The sequence below is a fragment of the Fundulus heteroclitus genome, unplaced genomic scaffold (genome assembly GCF_011125445.2).
Source record: "Fundulus heteroclitus isolate FHET01 unplaced genomic scaffold, MU-UCD_Fhet_4.1 scaffold_79, whole genome shotgun sequence".
Classification (NCBI taxonomy): Eukaryota; Metazoa; Chordata; class Actinopteri; order Cyprinodontiformes; family Fundulidae; genus Fundulus; species Fundulus heteroclitus.
Window position 1 is genome coordinate 841,358 of NW_023397241.1, and position 26,708 is coordinate 868,065.

Here is a 26,708-nt window from a genome sequence, read left to right on the forward strand (position 1 = left end):
TGATTGTTGCAATTCACAAACTTTTAAAAATTCAGAGTGTGGGACTTTCAAAAACCTCAATACATGCTGTGAGAGAATTGTTACACCTTATTCAAGGACTACATCCTGAAAATCTGAGATTGTTTCACCACAAAATTGATTTTTGGTAATTTTTTGAAGTTTTCAAGGTTTTTTTCACACTTTTGGAAAAAGGCCCCGCCCACTTGTTTGAATCATTACCATATGTAATACTTTAGTTAAGGGCTATGACTGGAAGGGGATGAAGAAGGTTTTGTAAAAATCCGATCAGCCATTCTTACGTAGTAGATTTGTTGACATCACTGCGCCCCCTAGTGATGGGTGATCCTTAAACGCGGGTCACATGTGCAAAATCTTATTTGGACTGTGGGTTATGAAGGACATGTTAAAATCTGTTATGATTTTAGAATAATCAGCAATTACATTTAGAGCTAGCTAGCTAACAATCACTTATTTTAGTGTTACTTTTCGAAAAACTCAAAATTAAAAAATAAATTTTTTTATTTGTTCATTACACAGTTATATAGTGGTCCCACACTCAAAAACTTCATATCACTTTGTTTATTGGATGATTTTGCATCAAAAAGGGAATTGGCACACCCTTTGTTTCCCAGCTAGTTTTCACGCTACATGGCTACAAAGGTTAAACCTTTCTTGTTAAACTCCTCGTACATTTTTTGTGCAATCCGCGCAAAACTCCATATATAACCGTGTAATGGAAAAATAAAAAAAAGTTAAAGCGGCAGATTTTTTAATTTTGACTTTTTCGAAAAGTAATGCTAAAATAAGTTATTGCTTGCTAGCCGGCTCTAAATGTAATTGCTGTTTATTCTAAAACCATAACAGATTTTAACATGTCCTTTATAACCCATACTCCAAATAAGATTTTGCACACGTGTCCCGCGTTTTCATCACTAGGGGGCGTTGCGATGTCAAGAAATTAAGAATAGAATTTAAAATTCTTCTTCTAACGTATACAGCCCTTAATAATCGAGCTCCATCATATGTCAGAGCTATGATTACCCCGTATGTTTCTAACAGAGCACTTCGCTCTCAAACTGCAGGTCTGCTGGTGGTTCCTAGAGTCTCTCTAGAGTGAATTTCAGAGGGCTAGTGACACATGGCAAGTAAATCTTTGTACCAAATAAATTAAAAATAACATAAAAAGAACAAAGCCAATCTAGGCTGCGGATGATCTGTTCACAGCTCTGACCAGCCAGAGCTCAGTCTAGACCCGCCTTCTGCGGAGCTAGTTTAGCTTTCCTTCACACCTTGTTTCTGCTGCAGCGGTTAAAGTGCGAAGCAGGACGCAAGGGGCAGAGCCCTCCCAGGTAAAGCCTTCATTCAGACCCAGTCATGCCCGCTGGATCAGAAAACACTTATCAGCGGCCAGCCTTCAAAATGTGAATCACTACGTTAAAAGGAAAATTCCGGTCAACAAGAAAAAATCAGTGGATCATTAGCTATACCTAAAACTAATACGTTCGTGGTGATTAGGGCTGGACGATATAGAAAAAAAGCATATTGATAAAAAAAAATATGATATGATTATGATATTGCTAAATAACTTACTTTTAATAAAGAACACACAAACACTGAATCTTAATTAATCCTTATTTAACCAACATTTTTACCCATAACTGATTTTTTAAAAAGAAAAAAAACTTAAGAGACCTGGGTGTTGTTATTAAATACTCACAAAGAATAAACTAAAGTGACCAGTAAAATTACCCAAAATAAATATAACATATAAATAAATCAATACACTAGTTACTCCTCAGGTTCCATTCTCCTTCTATATAGTCAATTGAGAGGCTGAAACAGGGCTGAGGTCCGAGTTTGTGGCGTGGGAAGACACAGATTGCTGCTCATTTTGCACTGATTCCCTGCGCTGTTAGAGGAAAAACTTGCGGCCCGGAACTTTATATCGCGGATCAAGAGTGGCAAGTAGTTGTTTGAAGCAAAATTTTTCAACTGCAGACAACAGCAGCATATCCCTCACTATGAAGCATGTTACTGCATGCGTGATGTCCTTATGTCGCTTGGATGCTTTGTCATTTTATCACAAAGAAGGGCCCCAGTTTTGCTTGCTATAACTGCTTTGTTTTGGAAGAACTTCCATAAGATTCCTCCGCCGACGCGGAGCCGCGACGGGGCTGACACAGCTCGCGCTGCTGCGGGTGTGAGCAGTTTAGGTGATGAAACAAGTTGGTTGCGTTACCAGATTTAGTTTTTACCGGTTCCTTGCAAATTTTACAAATCACTGTGGTTTATTTCTGTCAGACTGGCGAACTAGTAAAACCCCGTTTTAGGACAATTTCCTCCACCTCTCCTTGCTGCGACATATTCACGTGCTGTGTTGTGCTTAGTGACGGCGTGCCTGGGTCCGCGATTACGATTGGTTGAGAGGAAGCAGTGACTGTAGCATCAACTAATATGTCCCTATATCGAACTTAAATCGATTTTCCTATTGTGCCACACGTCTATCAATCAATATATATTGTTATTGAATTATCGTCCAGTCAGCTGGTATTTTGGCCGGTAAAAAATAAGCCTGGCCGGTTGATCATCCGGACACTGTTTATTTCGGACACTGCACACACACATTTTTTATAATATATATATATATATATATATATATATATATATATATATATATATATATATATATATATGTGTGTGTGTGTGTGTGTGTGTGTGTGTGTATGTATGTATACCTTTGCACTTTTACTGTGGCTGTTTAGAGTTCAACAGTCTGATGGCAATGGGGAAAAAGCTGTTGCAGAACCTGGTGGACCTGCAGCGGATGCTGCGGAACCTTTTCCCAGTGGGCAGCAGGGAGAACAGTCCATGGTGGGTGTGTGAGGGGTCTCTGATGATGTTATGGGCAAGGGACATGCATGGGCATTGGACATGGGATGACATGACCTAAATGGAGATGAGAGGAGCCCCGATGATTCCTTCTGCTGTCCTCACCACTCTCCTCACATTCCTCCAGTCAGAGGCGCTGCAGCCTCCACACCACACCGAGAGACAACTGGTCACAATGCTCTCTGTGGTGCTTCTGTAGAAGGTCGTGAGAATGGGCGGGGACAGATGGGCTCTCTTCATCCGCCGCAAGGAAGTAGAAGCGCTTCTGTACCCTCTTCATCATTGACATGAGCTGTGTCTCAATTCACAAGCTGCGTCCTTCGAAGGACGCATTTTGAGGCCAGTTACGTCACAACGATGCGCGGAGGCTGTCCCATTTAGCAAAAATTCTGAGGATGCTTAAAATGCAGCCTTCGAATGCGTCCTCCTTTTCCCCGAATTCTGAGGATGCACCGCTACCATCCTTAGTGGCCTCGCCTGCCATAAGATTTCCCGAGGTGCTTTGCGCACTTTTTTAGTGATAGTGAAAGTAGTGATTTAAGTCAGTTATTTACAGGGTTTGTACACATTTAACTATTCAATTCAAATTACTAAAGTTACAAACAGAAGCTTATATCAAGTCTTACAAATAAATATAAAATGTTATATTTAAACATATTCGTCAATCTGCTGACAAGCGTTTGTTTAATAACTGGTATATTATGATCAGTAGCAGGCCCCTGGGTGAAAATAATAGCAGGTATATGTTACCTCTCCACTGCGCTCTCCCAGCCTGAGAAAAATTTGTCGCCGGTTTTGCTGCCGCCGAAGCCGTCTAAACTGACTCTCCTCCTCCAATAACAAGTAAATTAAAAAAATTTAAAAAAAATTTCCATATCCATTTTTTTGTCGTCTGGCGCTGTTTTTCCCGGGCTTGGGGTAGACATGATGACATCGTGTCGCAACCAGGAAGTGCTCCAAAGGCTGGACCATCCCATTTACCAACGGTTGAGGATCCTCCGGAGCATCCTCCGATGGCTGGGTCCTCCTAAGGCTGTGTAGGCTGGGTCCTTTGAAGTACGCAGCCTGCGAATTGAGACACAGCAATGGTGTTCACAGACCCGGTGAGGTTGTCTCTGATGTGCACCCTGAGGAATTTGGTGTTGTTGACCACCTCCACAGCTGAGCTGTTAATGAGCAGTGGAGCGTGGCAAGGCCGGTTCTTCCTGAAATCGACAATGATCTCCTTAGTCTTCTCCACGTTCAGGATCAGGCTGTTGTCTCTGCACCAGCCCACCAGCTGCTCCACCTCCTCTTTGTAGTCCTGGTTGTCGTCGTCTCTGATCAGGCCCACCACCATCGTGTCGTCTGCAAACTTCACGATGTGATTGGTGGTGAACCTGGGGGCGCAGTTGTGTGTCATCAAAGTGAACAGCAGGGGGCTCAGGACGCAGCCCTGAGGGGAGCCCGTGCTGAGGATGATGACATCAGAAGTGTTCTGTCCGACCCGGACCGACTGAGGTCTGTTGATGAGGAAGTCTAGCAGCCAGTTGCGAAGGGGTGTGCTGAAGCCCAGATGTTCCAGTTTTTCCATCAGATGCTGTGTTGTGGGTGGGCTTGGAACCCATTAATAACTGCTTGCAGTTCTAGTTTTAATTATTATTATTCTTTACAAGAATAAATTCAGGAGAATGAAGCCAAAGGGATACAAAAATAAACTTGTAATATTAAAAAAATAAAGATATTACGAATACAAAGTATATTCTGAGATTACAGTCCCTCTGATACCGTTATTTGCCACATTTAACATGGTGGACGTTCTGACGCATTGCAGCATAGGCAGAACCTACGTATATGATGTATATGCTCGGGTGTAGTTCACTACTTGGAGGTCCGCACGTACTCGAGGCGCACTAAAGGCGCACTCAAGGCGCACTCTGCGTGGACCCCACGCATCAGATACGTGTCACACTATAAGGTTCTCAAAACAAAGAAGTCTTTACATCAAGCTGTTTTTATATATGACACCGAGCTAGATACACAGGGCTGCTCCAGTCTTGCGCATGTGCAGTCATTCAAAAATGGACTTAGGCGATCTTACTCACATTGCTGGAAAAATCGCCTACTTTCTCTGTAAAAGCGACATAAAAATATTTCAAATTATATCTGCTTTTTATTTTGTTTGGGTCAAACTGGATTATTTTATTGGCATCTACTAGCCTTTCAATGTCACTAATATTGACTTTCTTTTGTCCTCAGGTCCTTTCCACTCCAGTACAGGCAATGTGTCAGCCCGCTATGATACAGACATCACTCCAGCTGGTTGGACCTTCTCCATCTGGGGAGTTATCTACACCTGGCTCACCCTGATGGTCATTTACATCACTTCATATGTTTTCAGAGGGTAGGTTAACATTGTAAAGGATTTACTGATCATTTCCTGTCGCAACATAAATAATGGGACTGATAATTATTTTTCTTTCAACAGGTCTTGGGCTCAGTGTCTGCTACCCTATGGCTTCTATTTTTCCTGGCTGTCCAACATGCTGCTGAATATGATGTGGCTTGTGCTGTGGGATAAAGAGTATGTCTTCTGCTTCTGTTAGCTTCTGTTAGGGGTGACTGTGGCTTGAGTAGTTGTCTTGCAACTGGAAGGTTGTGGGTTCGATTCCAGCTTCCCCTTGTCTAATGTTGATGTGCCCCTGGGCAAGGCACTTAACCCCAAGTTACCTACCGAGCCACGTATCGGTCTATGAATGTGGGCATGTTAGTAAGAGTGATTGGGTGAATGTGGCTCTAGTGTACAGTGCTTTGAATGGTCAGCATGACTGGAAAAGCACTATATAAGTTATATTCTGAAAACTGTGATTCATAGTGCTACAATATACTGGTTGGAGCTTATTGAGGGATTTTACCACAATAACAAACTTGCTCTAATTATTTAAACCAGTCTTATCTGACTGGTTGGAGCTTATTAAGGGATTTTACCACAATAACAAACTTGCTCTAATTATTTAAATTTCCACATTCCCAAAACTACAGGACAAGGAGGAGTAGCAATCATGATTCTGTCTGGTTTATTAATTAGTTCCAGGCCAAGTAATAACTACAATTCCTTTGAACATTTAACCCAATCCAAACTACAAAGCAATAAAACCTCTTCGGTTTGTTGTTTTGTATTGTCAAGTCCTTACCTTTTTAGATCAGTTCTCAGACTTCTTATCTGATTTAGTGTCTAACACTCCATCCATCCATCCATTTTCCAAACCGCTTTATCCCTCATGGGGTCGCGGGGGTTGCTGGTGCCTATCTCCAGCATTCACTGGGCGAGAGGCGGGGTTCACCATGGACAGGTCGCCAGTCTGTCACAGGGCAACACAGAGACAAACAGGACAAACAACCATTGACGCACACACTCACACCTAAGAACAATTTGGAGAAGCCAATTAACCTAACAGTCATGTTTTTGGTCTGTGGGAGGAAGCTGGAGTACCCAGAGAGAACATGCAAACTCCAGAACATGCAGAAAAACCCAGGGCAAAGGGAGGACTTGAACCCAGGACCTTCTTGCTGCAAGGCACCAGCGCTACCCAATGCGCCACTGTGCAGCCCTAACACTGACAAGGTTATTATACTTGGGGATTTTAACATTCATGTTAATACTGAATGTGATAACCTTATTGTAGCCTTTAATACTATCCTAGATTCTATTGGTTTTGCTCAAACCAAACCATCGACCGATGTACTCTTGCCTTCATACTTTGGACCTTAGCTTAATTAGAATTACCAGTATTTCCTCACAACCCTGTTCTGTCTGATAAGTTTTAAATATCCTTTGAGTTCAATTTAATATGTCTTTATCAGATAATGCTGAATCAAACTGTAAAGAGTCTGCCTTCCTTTTAACTTCCTAAATATCACAGAAATGCCCAGATGGCAGCAATTTTGTTTCTTCCCATTCACAAATTGACGCTTTTGTTGACGGTGTTACTTCCTCTTGTGTTTTGCATTTGACAACTCCTTGAAAAAGAAGGTGAATATTCACAGGAAGTTGGCTCCCTGGTTTAATTTAGGGCAGCACAATGTTAGGAAATTGGACAGAAAATGACGCTATTTTTCTCATTCTGAGTTCTCCTACGTTTCTCCAATTTGCGTTGTTTGTTGTTATTTCAACTTTTAACTTTTTGTTCTATGTCATTGTTTTCTTTTTAGTAGGTACACCTAATCTTGCGTTCTGTTAGCTGTGACATAATTTTTGTGCCTCTGCTGTCTTCTCTAACCCCCAGTCGGTGGAGGCAGATATCCATTTTCATTGAGCCTGGTTCTGCTGGAGGTTTTCCTCCCTGTTAAAGGGAAGTTTTCCTCTCCACTGTCGCTTCATGCATGCTAAGTATGAGGGATTGCTGCAAAGCCATCGACCACGTAGACAACTGTCCACTGTGGCTCTACACTCTTTCGTGGGGGTGAATACTGTTTGTCAAGACTTGATGCAATCTACTCTGGTAAATAGCTCAAATATAGCTCAAGGAAATATTTTTGTCTAAATATTTTAGACCAAATATTTTAGCCTAAAATATTCAACTCTTTATTTTCTTTTGTTTTTTTTCCTTCAGTCCCACCGTTATCTTTAGTAATTTCTGCCAAAAGCTGCAGCATTTTGATTTAATCCATCCAAATGCAGAATTTGCAAGCAATACTCTGATTGGATGAAAAAAAACCCTGTCGGTGGCTAGTGGAGTGGACAGTTTTTGAAGTCACGAGTGCAGAGACAGAGGCGCATCTGGTGTTGAGCATGGAAGGAGCAGGTTGAGCGCTTGAGCAGACACGGTGCTGAGCACGCGCAGAGATGGAACTGAGCGTGAGGACAGTGGGTTGAGAAGAGTTTATCAGAGTTGAGTGCACACCAGACAAGTAATGATTGAGCACGTGTGATGTTTGATCGCTGAATACCCTCCTCACTGTGCGCTCCGATTGGTTTTGCGCACTCAAGTCAATGGCACAATCGTTACACTATAATGGTTTACAACTTAACTCGCTTGTGCTGTAGGATAATTAGCCAGATTTTTGCCCTGATCTTGGTTGTCTTGGCCCGATACCATAGCGTGTGGTTGTCCCCCGAAGACAAACGAGGACGCAGACAGTGGAATGTGACATGTAGCCAATCAAAAAGCGCAGTGAGGGATATCCCGAGGAAAAAAAAGAACATAATTCAGGTAGACCCCCTGTTTGTGCTGTCTACACTCCTTTAACCAATACTGAGCGCACATCTTTTTTTTCTCTCTGTTAAAACTTTTTTTTTCTCTGTTAAAATTAGGCCGCAATCTATTGCCACTGTTCTTCCTGAGCATCCATGTTTATTTACTCTAAACTCACGTTTAATCTCAAAAGGTTTTGCTAGATTTCCCATCTGAATGTTCATGAGTGAAATCTGTTCTTGTGTGGTGTGCTTGCCGTCTGATCGGACACCACACACTGTACAAGCAAACATGTTATATCTACAACTTTTTATTGTTAAGTCAGGCTTTGAAAACCAGCAGACTATTTTAAAATCTTGTTGTGTAAACCAGTCTTAAGGGAAACAAAATCAAGTTTCTCACAAAACCTAAATATTACATGTAACCTGTTTCCGCTAAGGCTTATTGTGTTACTTCCTGTTTTCATGGTGTGAACTGTGGTCTGTTGCTCCAGACTCTCTCGCTCTTATCTTTAATCTCTTTGCTGTAACCTCTGTTTCTAACACATAACCACTTTAAAACATTTTCTGTTGCTGCACATCACGCTTGGGAACTCATGTTTCACACGGTTTGCTTTTTTAGCCTAGCTTTAGCCTAGCCTAGCTTTAGCTCCACAATGGCTTCCCCCCTTACTCTCTCCTCCGCCTCTCCGTCTCTGTCTAAGTCTCCCCCTATCTCCTGCTCTCTGTGTCAGATGTTTAGTTATTCCTCTGCCTCCTTTAGTGATAATGGTACTTGTAATAAATGTAGTGTTTTTGTAGCTATGAAGGCACGGGTGTCAGAATTGGAGACCCTGCTCCGTGCTATGGAAAAACCAGCTGATAGCTGCCCCTTTGCTAGCACATAGAGTTACTTTATTTAGCGGTCCTCCAGAAACACCTGAGCAGCCGGGTAACCAGGCCGGCTGGGTGACGGTTCGTAGGAAGCATAGCTCTAGATTTCAGCCCCCAGGTCACCACCAACCCATCTGCGTTTCTAACAAATTTTCCACACTCAGCGACACACCCACTGAGAAGCCAAAACTGATTATTGGGAGCTCTATAGTAAGAAATGTGGCACTAGAGCAGGGGTTAAAGTTCTCATCGGTGTTCATCATTCATCATTATAACTTTTGGAAGAACATCTCAAACTTGCCACAGATGCATGAATAAAGTAGTTGTGGTCAAAGGTTTTCTTTGGGTTTATGCGAACCAGCAAGTCAGGAAGTGGAGCGGATTGACCATCTGACAACAACTTCCATCGGTAAGGGGGCTGTGGCTGCTCCTGCAGTTAATTAATTAATTATTTCCACCTGTGGCCATATCACTGTGCCCTCAGGTACGGTTTCTAGACTTTAAACCTTCCTTGTACCCAGTCAAGGAGGTTGCAACGACTAACAGAGGCACTGATTCCAATTAAATATATAGTTTATTAAATGTACAGATGTCAAGAAACAGAAGTCAATGTATTTTATTGTACAACCAAAAGAACCGCTTTAAAAGTGAGCACCTATGCTGGCCTGGAATCCTGCTAGCTGTGAAACCAAGTTAAAAACCCAGTTGAATATATTAGATCCTTTGGGGGGGGACCACTACAGCAAAACACAAACTGAATACACCTAAGTGTCCCCCAACAAAAACACACTCACTCCCAAAACCCTAGTGTATATAACACAAACAAACAACCCCCCCTCCCCCCCACCAGTCCCCTTAACCCAATCTGAATAAAACCAGTGCAAGATCCAGGGACAACTTAGGTCCTCAGGTCGATTGAACCCAGACCAGGCAGCCGAAGAATACAAATTCTCCCCTGCTTTTACTAATACTAAAAGAAAGAAAAACAAACAAACTGGAACCGTCTTGGAACAGTGATTGAGATAGAACCAACCGGCAAAAGAAACAGTAGTGAAAACCGAACTAAAACCACGACTGAAACAGTAGCAGGTCAGCCTGCACACAAAAGAAATCATGTTAGAACAGCACCTTAAATATCCAGGTAACATGAAACTGTCAATTTACCAATAGGGTGAAAACCCGGTCCACGGTTCATTGTATTTCTCTAAAAATTAGTTGCCTAAAATAATCGGAGAGAGGGATTTAACTAAATCATCCTGCAGTAATCTCACGCTCAATTGTAACCATGCCTTTACAGGAATCCTCAGCCTCGAATGTGCTTTCCTCACCTATTTGCCGCCTTTTAACTGGAAAGGCTGATTACCTTTCTCGTTAACCCCCAGCTGCACACAATCACAGCATCCTCCATATATGGGCAGGAGGAAGGGTGTGCAGCACCATGCTTCAGGGCCATAGTGCCCCGGCTACATCACCTTTCAGCGTTTATTGCCTGGCTTCCAGCAATTTGGCTGATAAACGCGGTGACCAACCAGGGACCTCCTCATTATTTGCTGTTATGTTTTATTTAAAACTCGAAGAGTAAAGCGCTAGCTCAGGCTAATTTAGCATCACGCGCTTTTTTTGAAGGGTCGAATATAAAACAATTTCCTGCATTCGACTGGGTCCGTTTAGGAAAAAGTAACAAAATAAAATAAATAATTTCACCTGCGCTTTTCTGAACCAAAGAAGGCAGAGCTGCTATCAGTCAATATACAGCAGCGTCCATCTAATGAGCCGCTGCGCACCAGGACACTCTTAATAAAATGACAAGGAAACTAGATCAAAAAAAAGGAACTGCAGCTACAACATGGACTGGAGAGTGGGTTCTAACTGGGTGAGGCCAGAGGTGATTCTCATTTTCTCAGAGAGTTACTGCAAAGTAACTCAGCAAAGTATTTTACACAGAGTGGAGCACGATGTGAAGCTTCACTGTAGAAGCAAGTCGTACTAGAAACAGCTGAAAAAGCCTCCTGTCTGTGGATCTATGGACTCATTTTGCTCCGACCCCAAAACACCTGCCAGACAGACAGTACTGCAGCCAAGATTACCTTCAACAATATTTAACTTTACGAAATACATTAATAAAATTTTGCTAATTAAAAATGTTCATATTTAAAAGGAAGTTAGATTTTTTTCTGATAAACCTTGAGCAATTTTATTAAACTTTTTAAAAATGTAACATCCCATCCTTTATCGATGGCTTTTCCCTACATCAAGCCGTATCTGATGGGGAAACGCAGTTCGACGTCACACAGGGTCGTGGGGGCTCGTCCATCCTGGACAGGTCTCCAGTCACTGGGCTAAGGTTTAACAGTTTTATTACTCTTCAAAAAAGCTAAATAATGCCTTTTTATAAACTCATGAGTTGTAATAATTTATTGTTGAGCAATAATGGGCAAAGCAGAGACTGATTATTGTAATGAGTGATCTGTGTTAAATTAAAATGGATGACATCATAGTGTTGGTTATGTGTCCAGAATTGTCCAGGTTGTGGTTGGCCTTGTATGCTCATAGGATTAATTTATACTTAATGTGACAGGGAGCCAGTGGAGTTTATGTACAGGAGTGAATAGGGCTGGACGATAATTCAATAACAATATATATTGATCTATAGACGTGTGGCACGATAGGAAAAAAAGGGGTCGATAAAAGTTCAATAGAGACAGTTTTCCTTCCGTCCTTTCAGCCTATCATATTAGTTGATGCTACAGTCACTTCTTCCTCTCTACCAATCGTAATCGCAGACCCAGGCGCGCCGCCCTCTCAAACCACAACACAGAGCACGTGAATATGTCGCAGCAAGGAGCGGCGGAGGAAACGGTCCCAAAACGGGGTTTTACTAGTTTGCCAGTCTGACAGAAATAAACCACAGTAATTTGTAAAACTTGCAAGGAACCGGTAAAAACATAGTCTGGTAACGTAACCAACTTGTTTCATCATGTAAGCCGCTCACACCCGAGGCAGCGCGAGCTGTGTCAGCCCCGCGCGACTCCGCGTCTTCGTAGGAATCTTCTGGAAGTTCTTCCAAAACAAAGCAGGTATAGCAGCTAAACTGGGCTCTCTTCTTTGTGATAAAATGACAAAATGGCGGCATAAGGACATCACGCATGCAGTAACATGCTTCATAGTGATGGATATGCTGCTGTTGTCTGCAGTTGGAAAAACCTGGTTTCAAACAATTACTCGCCACTCTTGATCCGTGATATAAAGTTCCGGGACGCAAGTTTTTCTCTAACAGCGCTCCTTAAATTGTGCAACTAATGCAGGGAATCAGTGCGAAATGAGCTGCAATCTGTGTCTTCCCACGCCACAACCTCGGACCTCAGCCCTGCGTTAGCCTCTCAATTATGAAACCTGAGAAGTAACTAGCGTACTATTCCAACCTAAATAGGCGATTTTATTTATTTATTTGGTATATTTATTTTGGGCATTTCACTGGTCACTTTAGTTTATTCTTTGTCAGTATTTAATAACATAACTCAGGTCTCTTAAGTTATTTTTCTTTAAAAAAATTCTGTTATGGTTAAAAAAGTTGGTTAAATAAACATTTAATTTGAATTCTGTGTTTGTGTTCTTTATTACAATTAAATCATTTAGCAATATCATAAAATGTCCAGGCAGAGCTGCACATAAAATATGGTTTTAAATATTTTCAATAATTATCGATATCGATCAATCTGCATTTTTTTATTGATAAGCTTTTTTTCCATATCGTCCAGCCCTAGGAGTGAAGTAGATGATGTAATGATGAAGCTGCTGTCTTTGTACTATTTGTAGTTTATGGAGGTTTTCTGAAGGACAGGGAGGGAAGGGAGCTGAAACTGTAAAGTCAAGAGGTGAGTGGACTGTGGACCAGTTTGGCTAAAGTGTGAAGGAAGAACTTGATGCTGCAAATATGAAAGTTAACCAGGTGATGATGTGGAAAGTGAAGGAGAGGATGGGAGGCTGTCCAGGATGACGCCGAGGCTCTGAAGCTGAAACGTGGGACAGAGACAGGAATGGTCATTGCATATTGTAAAACTACCAGATATGGTTAAAGTTGACTTTGCACAATAAGCAGGTGAGTTAACTAATGTGACATGATGTCCACGGTCCTGGAAATATATGGGCTGACTCGAAACTTTTTTCAGTCAAACTGATTATTTTTGCTTTAACCCATGCACTAGAGACACCAGGGACCATAGTTAAATGCCTGCCAGGGGCCAGAACGGGCGACATCGAATCTTACCTGAAACTGCTGGCTAAGCATAAGCGTAAATACAGTAAGATTGTTATTCACGCTGGCGGTAATGACACCCGGTCACGCCGATCGGAGGTCACTAAAGTTGGTGTTGCTTCGGTGTGTAAGTTTGCTAAAACAATGTCGAACTCCGTAATTTTCTCTGGTCCCCTCCCTGATCTGTCCAGTGATGACATGTTTAGCCGCATGTCATCATTCAACCACTGGTTGTCTAGGTGGTGTCCTGAAAACGACGAGGGCTACATTGATAACTGGTGAACTTTCTGGGGAAAACCTGGTCTGATCCGAAGAGACGGCATTCATCCCACTCTGGATGGTGCAGCTCTTCTTTCTAGGAATCTGGCCGGATTTATTAGTTCTCCTAAATGCTGACAACCCAGGGTCCAGACCAGGAAGCAGAGCCGTAGTTTAACACACCTCTCTGCAGTTTCTGTACTGTTACCCACCCATTACCCTATTAAGATGGTGTCTTTTCCACGGGCCAAAACTTAACAGATCAAAAACTGATCTAAAAGGAACAAATCATAAAAATCGAATAAAAATCAATACGGCTCACCTTGAACCAAAAAATAAAACTATTAAATGTGGTCTATTAAATATAAGGTCTCTCCCTCCAAAGACTTTGTTAGTTAATGAATTGATTTCTGATAAACAGATTGATTTGTTTTGTCTCACAGAAACCTGGCTACAAGAGGACTACGTTAGTATAAATGAGTCAACTCCCTCCAGTTATTCAAATTTACACATTCCCAGATCTGTGGGAAGAGGATGAGGAGTTGCAACCATCTTTCAGTCTGATTTATTACTTAGTCCCGGGCCATATAATAACTACATTTCTTTTGAACATTTAACCCTCAGTTTCCCTCATCCAAATTGCATAGCAATAAAACCTCTTCTGTTTGTTGTTTTGTATCGTCCACCGGGCCCTTACTCTCAGTTTTTGGATCAGTTGTCAGATTTCTTATCTGATTTGGTGTTAAATACTGACAAGGTTATTATAGTGGGTGATTTTAACATCCATGTTGACACTGAATGTGATAACCTTAGTGTAGCCTTTAAAACTATCCTAGATTCAATTGGTTTTGCTCAATATGTGCATAAACTGGCGCACTCTTGGCTCCATACTTTAGACCTTGTGCTGACATATGGCATTGATTGTGAAGAATTACCAGTATTTCCTCACAACCCTGTCCTATCTGATAATTTTTTAATAACATTTGAGTTTAATCTAACTGAGTTCTCCACCCCTAAAAGAGGGTTCCATTATAGTAGATATTTATCGGACAATGCTGCATCAAACTTTAAAGAGTCTGTCCCCCTCTTAATATCGTCAGTATTGCAGAAATACCCTGCAGATAGTAGCAATGTTGTTTCTTCCCATTCACAAATACTGTAGATGTCTTTGTTAACGGTGTGACTTTGTCATTGCGTTCTGCATTAGACAATGTAGCTCCATTGAAAAAGAAGGTGATTATTCACAGGAAGCTGGCTCCCTGGTTTAATTCAGAGCCGCGTTCCTTAAAGCACAATGTTAGGAAATTGGAGAGAAAATGGCGCTCTACACACCAAGAGGAATCCTACTTAATCTGGCGGGACAGTCTATTGTTGTATAACAAGACCCTTCGCAGAGTTAGAGCAGCATATTTTTCATCATTAATTGAAGAGAATAAAAATAATCCTAGATTTCTCTTTAGTGCAGTTGCCAAACTTACTCAGAGCTGCAGCTCTGTTGATCCATCCATTTTCGTAGCTCTTAGTAGTAATGATTTTATGGGATTCTTCATAAATAAAATTGATGCCATTAAAAATAAAATAATTGGCACCCTCCCAAACATGATTACCTCGTCCTCAGTAAGTAAGGCAGCATTGGAGGAATCTTTAGAACCTGCACAGTGTTTGAACTGTTTAGAAGCAGTAGAGCTTTCTGAGCTATCTAAAATCTTAGCTTCATCTAAACCTTCTACCTGTATGTTAGACCCAATCCCAACCAAGTTGTTTAAGGACATATTCCCTTTGATCAGTGGCACTATTTTAGACATGATTAATCTATCCTTAGTAAATGGATATGTACCACAGGTTTTTAAAGTAGCTGTTATTAAACCTTTACTTAAGAAACCTTCTCTTGATCAAGATGAGCTAGTAAACTACAGACCTATATTTAATCTTCTTTTCTTATCTAAAATTCTTGAGAAAGTAGTTGCTAATCAACTTTGTGAACATTTACAAAGCAATGACCTACTTGAGGAGTTTCAGTCAGGCTTCAGAGCTCATCATAGCACTGAAACAGCTCTGGTGAAGGTCACTAATGATATTCTCATGGCCTCAGATAATGGACTTGTGTCTGTACTTGTCCTGTTAGATCTCAGTGCTGCATTTGATACAGTTGATCACAATATTCTCCTACAAAGACTTGAACATACTGTAGGGATTAAGGGGAAAGCATTAGGCTGGTTTAAATCTTATCTGTCAGACAGATTCCAATTTGTTCATGTTAATAATAAATCTTCCTCAAACTCTAGGGTCACCTGTGGAGTACCACAGGGTTCAGTCCTTGGACCAATTCTCTTTACTATATATATGCTTCCGATAGGCAAAATTATCAGACAGCATGGGATTAATTTCCACTGTTATGCTGATGATACTCAGCTATATTTATCCATAAATCCTGATGAATCCAATCAATTACTTCGACTGCAGTCTTGTCTTGGTGACATCAAAAGCTGGATGACTTTAAATTTGCTGCACTTAAATTCTGACAAGACAGAAATTGTAATCTTTGGACCAGAGTCCTCAAAAAATAAAGTTCTTAATCAACTACTTAATCTGGATGGCATTAACTTGGCCTCTGGTAATAAAGTACAAAATCTTGGTGGAATTTTGGACCAAGACATGTAATTTAAATCCCATATTAAACAGGTTTCCAGAGTTTCCTTTTTTCACCTCAGGAATATCGCCAAAATTAGAAACATTCTGTCCAGGGGTGATGCTGAAAAACTGGTCCATGTATTTGTTACTTCAAGGCTGGACTATTGTAATTCTTTACTATCAGGAAGTCCACAAAATGCAGTTCAAGGCCTTCAGCTGATCCAAAATGCAGCAGCAAGAGTTCTGATGAAAATCAACAAGAGTGATCATATTTCTTCAATTTTAGCTTCCCTCCATTGGCTTCCTGTTAAATCAAGAATATGATTTAAAATTCTTCTTCTAACGTATAAAGTCCTTCATAATCAAGCTCCCTCATATATCAGAGCTCTGATTACCCCGTATGTTCCTAACAGAGCACTTCGCTCTCAGACTGCAGGTTTGCTGGTGGTTCCTAGAGTCTCTAAAAGTAGAATGGGAGGCAGATCCTTTAGCTATCAGGCTCCTCTGCTGTGGAACCAACTCCCAGTTTTGGTCCTTGAGGCTGTCACCCTGTCTACTTTTAAGACTAATCTTAAAACTTTTCTTTTTGACAAAACTTATAACTAGAGTGACTCATGTTACCCTGAGCTACCTCTATAGTTATGCTGGTATAAGCTTAGGCTACTGGAGGACATCAGGGCCTATTTTCTCACTCTACTGATTTCTACTGTTCTCCAGTCTACTTTTCTCCAGTTTTGCATTGCACTGCATTGAAATGACTGTTGTGATTTCAGCTTTTAACTTTTTGCTCTCTCTCTTTTTTCTTCATAGTAGGTACACCTGGTCTGACGTTCTGTTAGCTGTGACATCATCCAGGGAAGACAGATCACCCGCTACTATCATCTAATGAGAACAGATTACTGGATCAATGTGTGCTTCTGTGCTTTTTGTCTGTCTTGTTGTGTCTCTGCTCTGTCTTCTGTAACCCCCAGTCGGTCGAGGCAGATGACCGTTCATACTGAGCCCGGTTCTGCTGGAGGTTTTCCTTCCCGTTAATGGGGAGTTTTTCTTCCCACTTTTGCTTCATGCTTGCTCAGTATGAGGGATTGCTGCAAAGCCATGGACAATGCAGACGACTCTCCCTGTAGCTCTACGTTTCTCCAGGAGGGAATGCTGCTTGTCCGAACTTTGAAGCAATCAACTGGTTCCCTTATATAGGAAATTTTTGACCAATCTATAATTTGATTGAATTTGAGTTTGTAAAGTGCCTTGAGATGACATGTTTCATGAATTGGCGCTATATAAATAAAATTGAATTAAATTGAACCAATAAAGCCTTGAAATGTGTCATTGTTATGTTGTACCTATTAAATAACACTAAAGGACAGAGAAGGTAATAGCTAAAGTAGCTGGCTGTTCAGAGATTGCTGGGTACAGAAAAATAGATGGTAAGTGGAAGAAGGCATTTTAGAAAAGGGGAATAACAGGGATAACAACAGCACTGAGAGGATTGTTAAGCATAATCTTTCCTACAGTTTTACTTCAGTGCCTTTTGGGGACTGCAGCATGAGTCAATATTTCTAGAGCCACCACACAGATGTTTACAGGAACTCAGTTACAACTGTCTTATTCCTTGTTAAGCCACTTCTGAACCAGAGACATATGAATGGTTAGGTGAAACAGGACCAGAAAAGGTCCTATTATGAGATAGCTGTTTATTTTGTATTTAATTTTCCTGAGTTCAATTCCATTCAATTTTATTTATATAGCGCCAATTCATGAAACATGTCATCTCAAGGCACTTTACAAAGTCAAATTCAATCATATTATACAGATTGGTCAAAAATGTCCTATATAAGGGAACTCAGTTGATTGCATCAAAGTCCCGACAAGCAGCATTCACTCCTGGGGTCCATTCTTCGTACGTCGCTAACTCAGTTAGCTGGATTTGATTGTTGACGATTTGGCATGATCTTGGATCGTTTGGTTTCTTCGAAACTCATCCTGGACTTGCTGTCATAGCAACATGTGCGCAAGCTTAAAACTGCTTGCGAGCAGGCTTATTTCATGTAAACAGGATTAGATTGGAGCTTTATAAGCGGAGGAGATAGGGAAGTCTGTCGTAGCCATGTCCATTTTTACGACTGCAACCTGTTGCGGAAGGTGCAAGAATAATTTGCAGAGTTTTTCGAATTAATCGCGTATTGCGCAATAGAGAGGATCCTTAAGCGCAGCGTGACATTGTAATTGTAGAGAGATTTTTCTTGGTGGCTGTTATAAACAGACAAGCACATAATTTAACAGTGGCTTTTAAAGAGGAAAAAGTGGTGTTAGAGCCATAAATAGAAAATATTTAAGTTATTTGTATGATGGTTTGCTTTTTATTTTTATCATATTCAGTAAGAAGATTTGTTCAGGCCATTTTATTGTGAAGTTTAGTTTTACTTTGAAAGGCTTGCTTCCTGTTGAACCGTATATTGTATTAGAAAAAACTATGGATGGATTATCTAGACACGGAGCAATACAGTTTTTGACCGTATAAACTGTGGATGACTTGGAAAAGGAAGAACTTAATTTTTTCTAGATAAAGAATTTTTTTTGTTAAAATTCCCAGTTTGCATGCGTCCTTTACTTCCAGTGTCTAAGGAATGACACCAAAATTTGGATCTCTTGACATAACAATTGCCTTTTTAAAATAAAGTATAATAATTAAAGGCTACCATTTTGTAGAATATTCTTGTATTTCACTTTTACTTGTCCCCATGTTCCAGTGGGTCCTGTGGAGGCTTTGATATAAAAGAACAAAGTAAATATGAAATTATTAAAATGCAAAAATTCATACTGTAGAAAGTGATACAAACATCTACCATGGACAGTATTTACGCATTAATTTGTCTGCTACTTTTTGCCAGCCCACTCTCCTGGCTTTATCAGATTTTGAGGTGTTTTAATTAATGACTCGAATTCGGCATAACCTTCCATTTTAAACAAACGCATGGATGCGCAGTTATCTCAATCCAGCCATACTAATCATAAACAACAGGTGTGTTCGAAGAACCCAATTAGCCAGATCATGATTAGCCGGATGAAACCATCTTGGATGTGTCATTTGATCTCGGATGTGTTAAGCAACGTACGAACAACGGACCCCTGGAGTCTTGAGTAAGAGCAGAGAAATGCCCCGAATCCAAGCTGTTTAAGGTCCAGAGTGAAGTTAGTGTTATGGTCCTGGTGTCTAAAACATCTCAAGGAAGCACAACATATGGCATAATTTATATTATATAATCCAGACCAAATTATATTCTAACAAAAAGTTTTACTACACCCATGTGTGGACACAGTTAGGGAACCAATAGTCTTTGCAAAATAAACAAAAGGTGGAAGACGTCAAAAACCAGCTAGCAGTTGACTGTCGGATTCTGGCCATTCCCCTATCCCTACGTTTCAAGACCCCAGCCTACAACCAAAAACCAAAAAATCCAACACAAACAAAGGCTCCCTGTCCAAATAGCAGTTTCACAACAACCTGGCCTTCAGGTGCAAAGATGCCATATATTAAAGGAAGAGTGGGAGCAAAACCCCTTCCAGCCTATCAGCCATAACGAGAAAACACAATAAATCAGACACTCATTCATAAAGGTGATGCAGGGACACATTAGTCAGTGATGATTTTGGGTACCATGTCATCTGCTGCTGTTAGTCCACCAGTTGTTTAATAAAGTCCCGTATCAGTGCAGTCCTTTACTAGAACATTTTAGAGTCCTTCATGGATTCTTCTGCATACAAATTTTATTGAGATTCTAATTGCATTATTCAGTCGGATTTGGTACCTCCCCAAATGGCTAACAGTACAAATACCTGGTTTAAAGACCGTGTTCTGTTCTTTGTTTTCATGTCTTACAGGATGATGCTGGCAGCTCTTGTCGTGTTGGTCCTGGTAGCCTGTGCCAACTACAGCTCTTTGTTCTTCGTTTCCTTTGCCACAGATTACTATGGACTGTGGTTACAGTCATACCATAAAAAGGACCTGGCCTGCCTCAGAATACTGGTAGGACCTAGTGAGTCAGCATTCATAGGTTAGCTGTCTGGTTTGAATTCAAATGTTTTTGTGTGTTCAGGTCCAGAACGGCTTGGCTTTTTACACCACATGGAGTTCTATTGCCGTTCTGCTCAATTTCTCTGTGGTTCTCCATTTGTGGGGTGTTGAAAAGAGCACAGCAGCAACCGCCTCGCTGTGCATTCTTTTTGCAGAGTTGTTGGGATGGTAAGATTTATTTCTCACCAAGTCTGTTTCTAGTTTGGAGCGACTCTAGCTCATGTACCAGGCTTGTAATAAAAAAGTTAGTGGTTTGGCTACAGCTTCCTTCCCTCTTGTTCATGTGCCCTTAGGCAAGACACTTATCCTCAAGTTCCCAATATAGATTTATGGTCACTTGAGTGGCCTGAATGCAAAAGCATTAACTACACTAAGCATTATGTAAGACCAGTCCGTTTACCATTTAGTTATGACTTTCTCAGTAACTCAAATGACTTTGATCTGGGGTTTTTTTTTGTTTTTTTTAGAAGAATATATTTCGATTTAAAGGTCCACAGTAAGTCATCACTAAGCTTTACTGTATCTTCCAGCACTGATCGTTATCTGCTCTCTCTTCCATGTTTGCAGGTTTATTCTGGAGAACTGGGTGCTGGACCGCTGGGTGCGTAACATTCTGACAGTATATCCTGTAGTCATCGTAGCTCTAGTTGGAAATGTCTACAAACATTTTAACCCGGCTGACCCCACTCCAAACACTGTCTTTATGGGTGAGTTAAAACCTTATTTATATATTGTGAGAAACAAACCCCATGACTGTCCTGGATATAGAGATAAACTAAGCAGCATCATAAGTGTGCAGTTGTACTAATCTTAATCATTTCAGAAAAGAAAAAATTAACAGGTTTAAGCATGTTAAGGATCAAACCAATGGTGCGCTGCCTTTGTGTAGCATCTACTGTTTTGGTCTGCTGTTATTAAGATAAAAGTAGTCAAGGATTGTTAAAGGTGTACAAGCAACATAAGGGTAATGGAAATACATGGGGTTAATTTTTTGTTTGTTTTTTTAGTTAAGGCTATTCCATTCAACTTAGGATGTCATGATTCATTGAATGATTTGAGGACCTCGATTCATAAAATTCATCAAGGCAAAATGATTTGCTTTGAGGCTTCATTAAATTATATTTACTTATTCAACGCACTGTGTTCCAGCCAGGTGGCTACCACTAATGCTACCCTTAACGATAAGACAGCTGGCGATAGGCACCAGCACCCCTCGCGATCCCACAAGGGATAGACGTGATAGATAATGGATGGATGGCTATCTATCTATCTATCTATCTATCTATCTATCTATCTATCTATCTATCTATCTATCTATCTATCTATCTATCTATCTATCTATCTATCTATCTTTCTTTTCAGGCCCTCATAAACAACGTCCTCAGGAATTTCATTAACCATTTCGTTTTTTTTATCTCAAGGACATCCTTTTTTTTTCCAAAGACCCCCAACAACACAAACAGCATGTCCGCATGGTTCTCCAACGCCTCCTGGAAAATCATTTGTTCGTCAAGGCAGAAAAATGTGAATTCCATCAACACACCATCAGTTTCCTCAGCTTTATATTTGAGGGTGGACAGGTGAAGACGGATCCAGGAAAGGTCAAGGCAGTTACCGACTGGCCCACACCCACAACAAGAAAACAACTTCAAAGATTCCTAGGGTTCGCCAACTTCTACAGGGTATTCATCAAGGATTACAGCATCATCGCCTCACCACTTACAGCCCTCACCTCCACCAAGAAGACGTTCCTCTGGTCCGAAGATGCCGATCATGCTTTTAATTCTCTTAAAGAGAGGTTCTCTAAAGCTCCCATCCTCACATATCCCGACCCAGCAGTCCAATTCACCCTGGAAGTCGATGCTTCGGATACAGGAGTGGGAGCTGTCTTATCCCAGATGTCAGCCTCTGATGGAAAGCTTCACCCCTGTGCCTACTTCTCCAGGCAATTTAACCCCGCAGAGGGTTACTACAACGTGGGGGATCGAGAGCTCCTAGCTATTAAGCTAGCTCTGGAGGAGTGGCAACACTGGCTGGAGGGAACAGAGTTACCCATTATAATCTGGACTGATCATAAAAATCTTGCATATATTCAGTCAGCCAAAAGATTAAACTCCTGTGAGAGCCGATGGTCCCTGTTTTTCTCCCGGTTTAACTTCACCATCACCTATCATCCCGGTTCCAAGAACACTAAACCAGATGCCCTGTCCCAACTGTTCTCCACCACCGATGACCCGACAGAACCTCAGTGCATCATCCCCGAGACCTGTGTAGTGGGAGCCATCATCTGGGAGCTGGAGCAAAGGATCCAACAAGTTCTGTTAACTGAGCCAAACCCCGGGGGTGGTCCTCCTCGAAGACTTTTTGTACCATCTACCGTCCGTTCCCAGGTTATTCAGTGGGCCCATTCTTCTCGTTTCTCTGGTCATCCCGGTTCCAGCTGCACCATTGCACTCGTCCGTCGCTATTTCTGGTGGCCATCTCTAAACAAAGATATTAATGAATTTGTCGCTGCTTGCCCAGTTTGTGCCAAGAACAAGGTTTCCAGTCGACCTCCTGCTGGTCTGATTCAACCACTTCCTAGACCCAGTCGCCCTTGGTCCCACATAGCCCTAGACTTCATCACTGGTTTACCACCATCCAACCACAAGACTGTCATCCTCTCAATCATCGATCGATTCTCCAAGTCCTGCCATCTGGTAGCCTTGTCTGGTCTCCCCTCTGCCCATCAAACCGTCTGTCTCCTCATCAATCACGTTTTATGACTCCATGGTCTTCCTACCAAAATTGTCTGTGATCGCGGTCCACAATTCATCTCTCGGGTCTGGCATGACTTCTGCCAGTCCCTGTGATCCAAGGTTTCCCTCACATCTGGTTTTCACCCACGATCCAACGGACAGTGCGAACGCCTAAATCAAGAAATCTGCTTATGTTCCCACAATCCCAACACATGGAGTCAACATCTCGCCTGGGTGGAATATTCCCATAACTCCCACGTCTCAGCAGCTACTGGTCTTTCCCCATTCAAAGTTTCATTAGGTTATCAACTACCTCTCCTTCCATCATCATTTCCAGACTCCACTTTTCCCTCCGTCAAGTCACATCTCACCCGTTGCCGTAAAATCTGGAACCAGACCCAAACTGCTTTAGAGCACGCATCCACCAGAGATAAAAGATTTGCTGATCGTCATCACTGTCCTGCACCCACTTACACCCCCGGACAGAAGGTGTGGCTCTCATCCAAGGATTTCCCATTAAAGGCAACCTCCAGGAAAATGGCTCCCCGGTTTTTCAGCCCCTTTGAAATCGACCAGATCATTAGTCCCACTGCTGTCCACCTCAAGCTTCCTTCTCATCTCCGTGTACATCCCACCTTCCACGTCTCTCAGATTAAACCTCTTATTTCCAGCCAGTTATGCCTTCCAGCCGATCCCCCTCCACCCGCCCGGGTCGTGAATGGCAATCCGGCCTTCTCAGTTAATAAGATCGTCGCCGCCAGGCGGCGTGGAAGGGGTTACCAGAACCTCGTAGATTGGGCTGATTATGGTCCTGAGGAGCGCTCCTGGGTTCCTCGCTCATTTATCTTAGACCCATCTCTCTTGACGAGTTTGAGGCTTTCTCCTCCCTTTAAACCCTCCGTTAAAGGGGGGGGGGGGGTGTTTTCATAGTCCAGGCCCAGGTGCAGGCCTGGTTTTCTCTCTCTCTCTCCTTCTCTGCAGGGTTGGACGGGCAGGTGCTCCTCATCGGAGTTAATTGCCAACCTTCTTAAGGAGCTAGAGCCAGGAGGAGGGCGTCAGTTCATTAACGCTCATGCATTGGTACAGACCGCAAGCCTTGTTCCTAGTTTCAAGCCTTGATACCTTGTGTGTACCCAAGCCTAATCCTGTTTTTGCTCCTTCCTCCTAGAAACCTGGATACCCAGCTCAAAACCACATCTCCTCAGTTCAAGCTCTGGAAACCACTTCTGAGACCTCTCCGAGTTCCCGTTCTGGACACCAGAGTAAAACCTCAGACCCACGCCCTACAGAAGCCCTCCTTCCTGCGCTCGCCTGCCTATCCACCCTCAAGCCACCACCTCTGGAGAGAACCCAGCGGCTCTGCACCTCCCATCTACATCACTGGACAACACCCCCTCATGCTCAAGCCTCACTGTCATCCCAGTGAGTTTTTCTCTGCCAACCATCACAACAACAATAATTTCTCAAACCATCTCCGGCCTGCTGCTCACCTCTCTCCTTCCCTTCCTCAGCCCACGTACCCCGAGACTCAGCCAGCCGACATCACCGCTCTTTTATAAAAAAAATTTCAATAAAACCCTTAAACTGTTTTTCTGCCTCCGTATTTGTGCTCATTCCAGTTTATTTAAACCATGATAGAAAAAAGGAAACTCTGGAAACCTGTTTAATATGGGATTTAAATGACATGTCTTGGTCAAAAATAACACCAAGATTTTTTACTTTATTAACAGAGGCCAAGTTAATGCCATCCAGATTAAGTGATTGATTAAGAAGTTTATTTTTTGAGGACTCTGGTCCAAAGATTACAACTTCTGTCTTGTCAGAATTTAAGTGCAGGAAGTTTAAAGTCATCCAGCTTTTGATGTCATCAAAAGCTCAGTCATTGCTTGCCAACTGTAGTCTTAATTAATTCTGTTATCAAGGCCTAACCTAGTTTCCACACTATAACTATGCAATATTTGTGGCTGTAACTATTTCTAAGCTCAATTTATTTTCCTCTTTAGTGAGGGAAAAGTGAAGGGGTTCTCCTCCAGCCAGCTAGGGTCTAGCAGTATATGGGGGAGGGGCATACTGTGTTAAACTATAGAAAATGTTAGTGGTTTTGAAAACGTAACTTTTTAAAACTTCTCTACCTTGATAAGAGTAGCTAGTGCATGCCAGATATTTAATGAAAGATGCTTATATTAAAGGAATGCAATAACCTTATGTTGATTTAATTTTAAGCCCTCATACGTTTCTTTTCCCTTTTTGTCCTGTTAGTGGTACAGCTGGTGGTAGCCTGCATCTTATTTGTTTCCCGAGTCTGCTCGGTCATATGGAGGAACAAGTGGCGCCCTCTCCACTCACCAGGTTCAGCTCGGCTAATGGTGTCCCCACTTGATGGCAGCAAGTTTGGGATCTGTACCTAAGGAAACTCATCATCAAATAGTCTCCTTCACATGTTTACTCATTGCCTCTTTCAGAGCTAAAGCTCAGTTATCAAATGGGGTTTTGCTTGACTTAAATTTCATAAATAACCTAAAAATGTTTTCTTTCTCTCCTGACATGTAGTAAATTTTCTCAGCAGAAATGTGTCTGAAATACTAGTCATTATTTTAACTTGAATTAGTCTACTAACATTTTACTGTCATCTTTATTATTTTTAAAGGCATCTATATAATTTGATCTAAAGTATTTTACATGCACGAAAAAATGTGTGCGGCAATGTCTAAGTTTCCTTATTATGCATAATATAACTGGAATATTGACTGTTAACAGTGTAACATGAAGTATGTTTTATGTGCCTATTAAAATGTTGCCAACACTAGTTTTGGTTTATTTTTAGATTAGAGCATGTAATGCTGATGTCATGGGTATTTTTTATTATTTGGATTGACAATAAACTTACCACCTAACATCTCATCATTCATTTGATTTTCAAGTTAGACTGCATGCATAAGACTCTCAGTCCAAAGGTCTCCACATTGATGGTTACTCTTCTTTTTTGATACTTTAATTTTGCCATCACATAATATGATAAAGCTTACATCATTTTTATATGTAGGTGGAAATTTGTAGTTGACATATTTTTATGAAATCACATCGGTAACATTTAGTAAGAATTCAGGATCAGCATTTATGTTTATTGTTTTTTGCATCATCACAATAAAATTGCATACATAACATAATTTGGCTAAGCCCCCACCCCAGCCCCATGCAGTTCATCAATAACATTTTGTGTTTGTTAATATTATGGGATGCTGTCTGTAACAATCACACTAGGAAAGTAGAAAGTGGGTTTGTAAGAGCTTTTTAAACAAATCTACTGAGTCCAGAGAGTGCATTTCAAGAGGAAGCTCATTCAAAAGTCGAGGAGCGGCAGCTTTAGAAGAACAGTCTACCCTTGTTTTAAAGCAGGTTTGTGGAACCATTAACACATTCTGTCTAGACAAACTCTGACTCCAGGTGAAGCTGTAGGGCTTAATTAGGCCACAGATATAGGCAGAAGTCTGTTGATGAAGCGTTCATAAAGTCAGCACTAAGATTTTCAATTGAACACAATACACAGCAGGGGAGCAGTGGAGAGATTTTAACATGGGTGCGATGTGAGTCCTGTTAGTTCTAGCCAAAGGTCTAGCAGCTGAGTTTTAGAATGACTGCTGACAGACCAGCTGTTTCTTATTTAGACATGAAAAGAGAGTGTTGGAATAGTCCAACCTGGAAGACACAAAGCATTAGCACTTTCAAAATTAATCTCTGGACAACATGGATCTGAGTTTAGCAATGTTACATTGCTGAAGGAAGCAGTTCTTAACTAGTTGCCTGGCATGGGGATCT

General features: G+C 41.4%; 1 protein-coding gene across 2 annotated transcripts in view; it reads left to right on the forward strand.

The window, feature by feature from the left end:
* LOC105923790 overlaps positions 1–25,698 on the forward strand; it is a 68,077-nt gene extending 42,379 nt beyond the window's left edge. The window contains exons 2-7 of one of the 2 annotated variants that reach the window (XM_036134292.1): positions 5,128–5,272; positions 5,357–5,452; positions 19,962–20,106; positions 20,177–20,322; positions 20,722–20,861; positions 25,152–25,698. In XM_036134292.1, coding sequence (XP_035990185.1) covers positions 5,128–5,272; positions 5,357–5,452; positions 19,962–20,106; positions 20,177–20,322; positions 20,722–20,861; positions 25,152–25,300 — 821 coding nt within the window. In that variant the 3' untranslated portion in view covers positions 25,301–25,698. The remainder of the gene's footprint in view (positions 1–5,127; positions 5,273–5,356; positions 5,453–19,961; positions 20,107–20,176; positions 20,323–20,721; positions 20,862–25,151) is intronic. The other variant, XM_036134293.1, reaches the window with a different exon arrangement.
* The last annotated feature ends 1,010 nt before the right edge of the window (positions 25,699–26,708 follow it).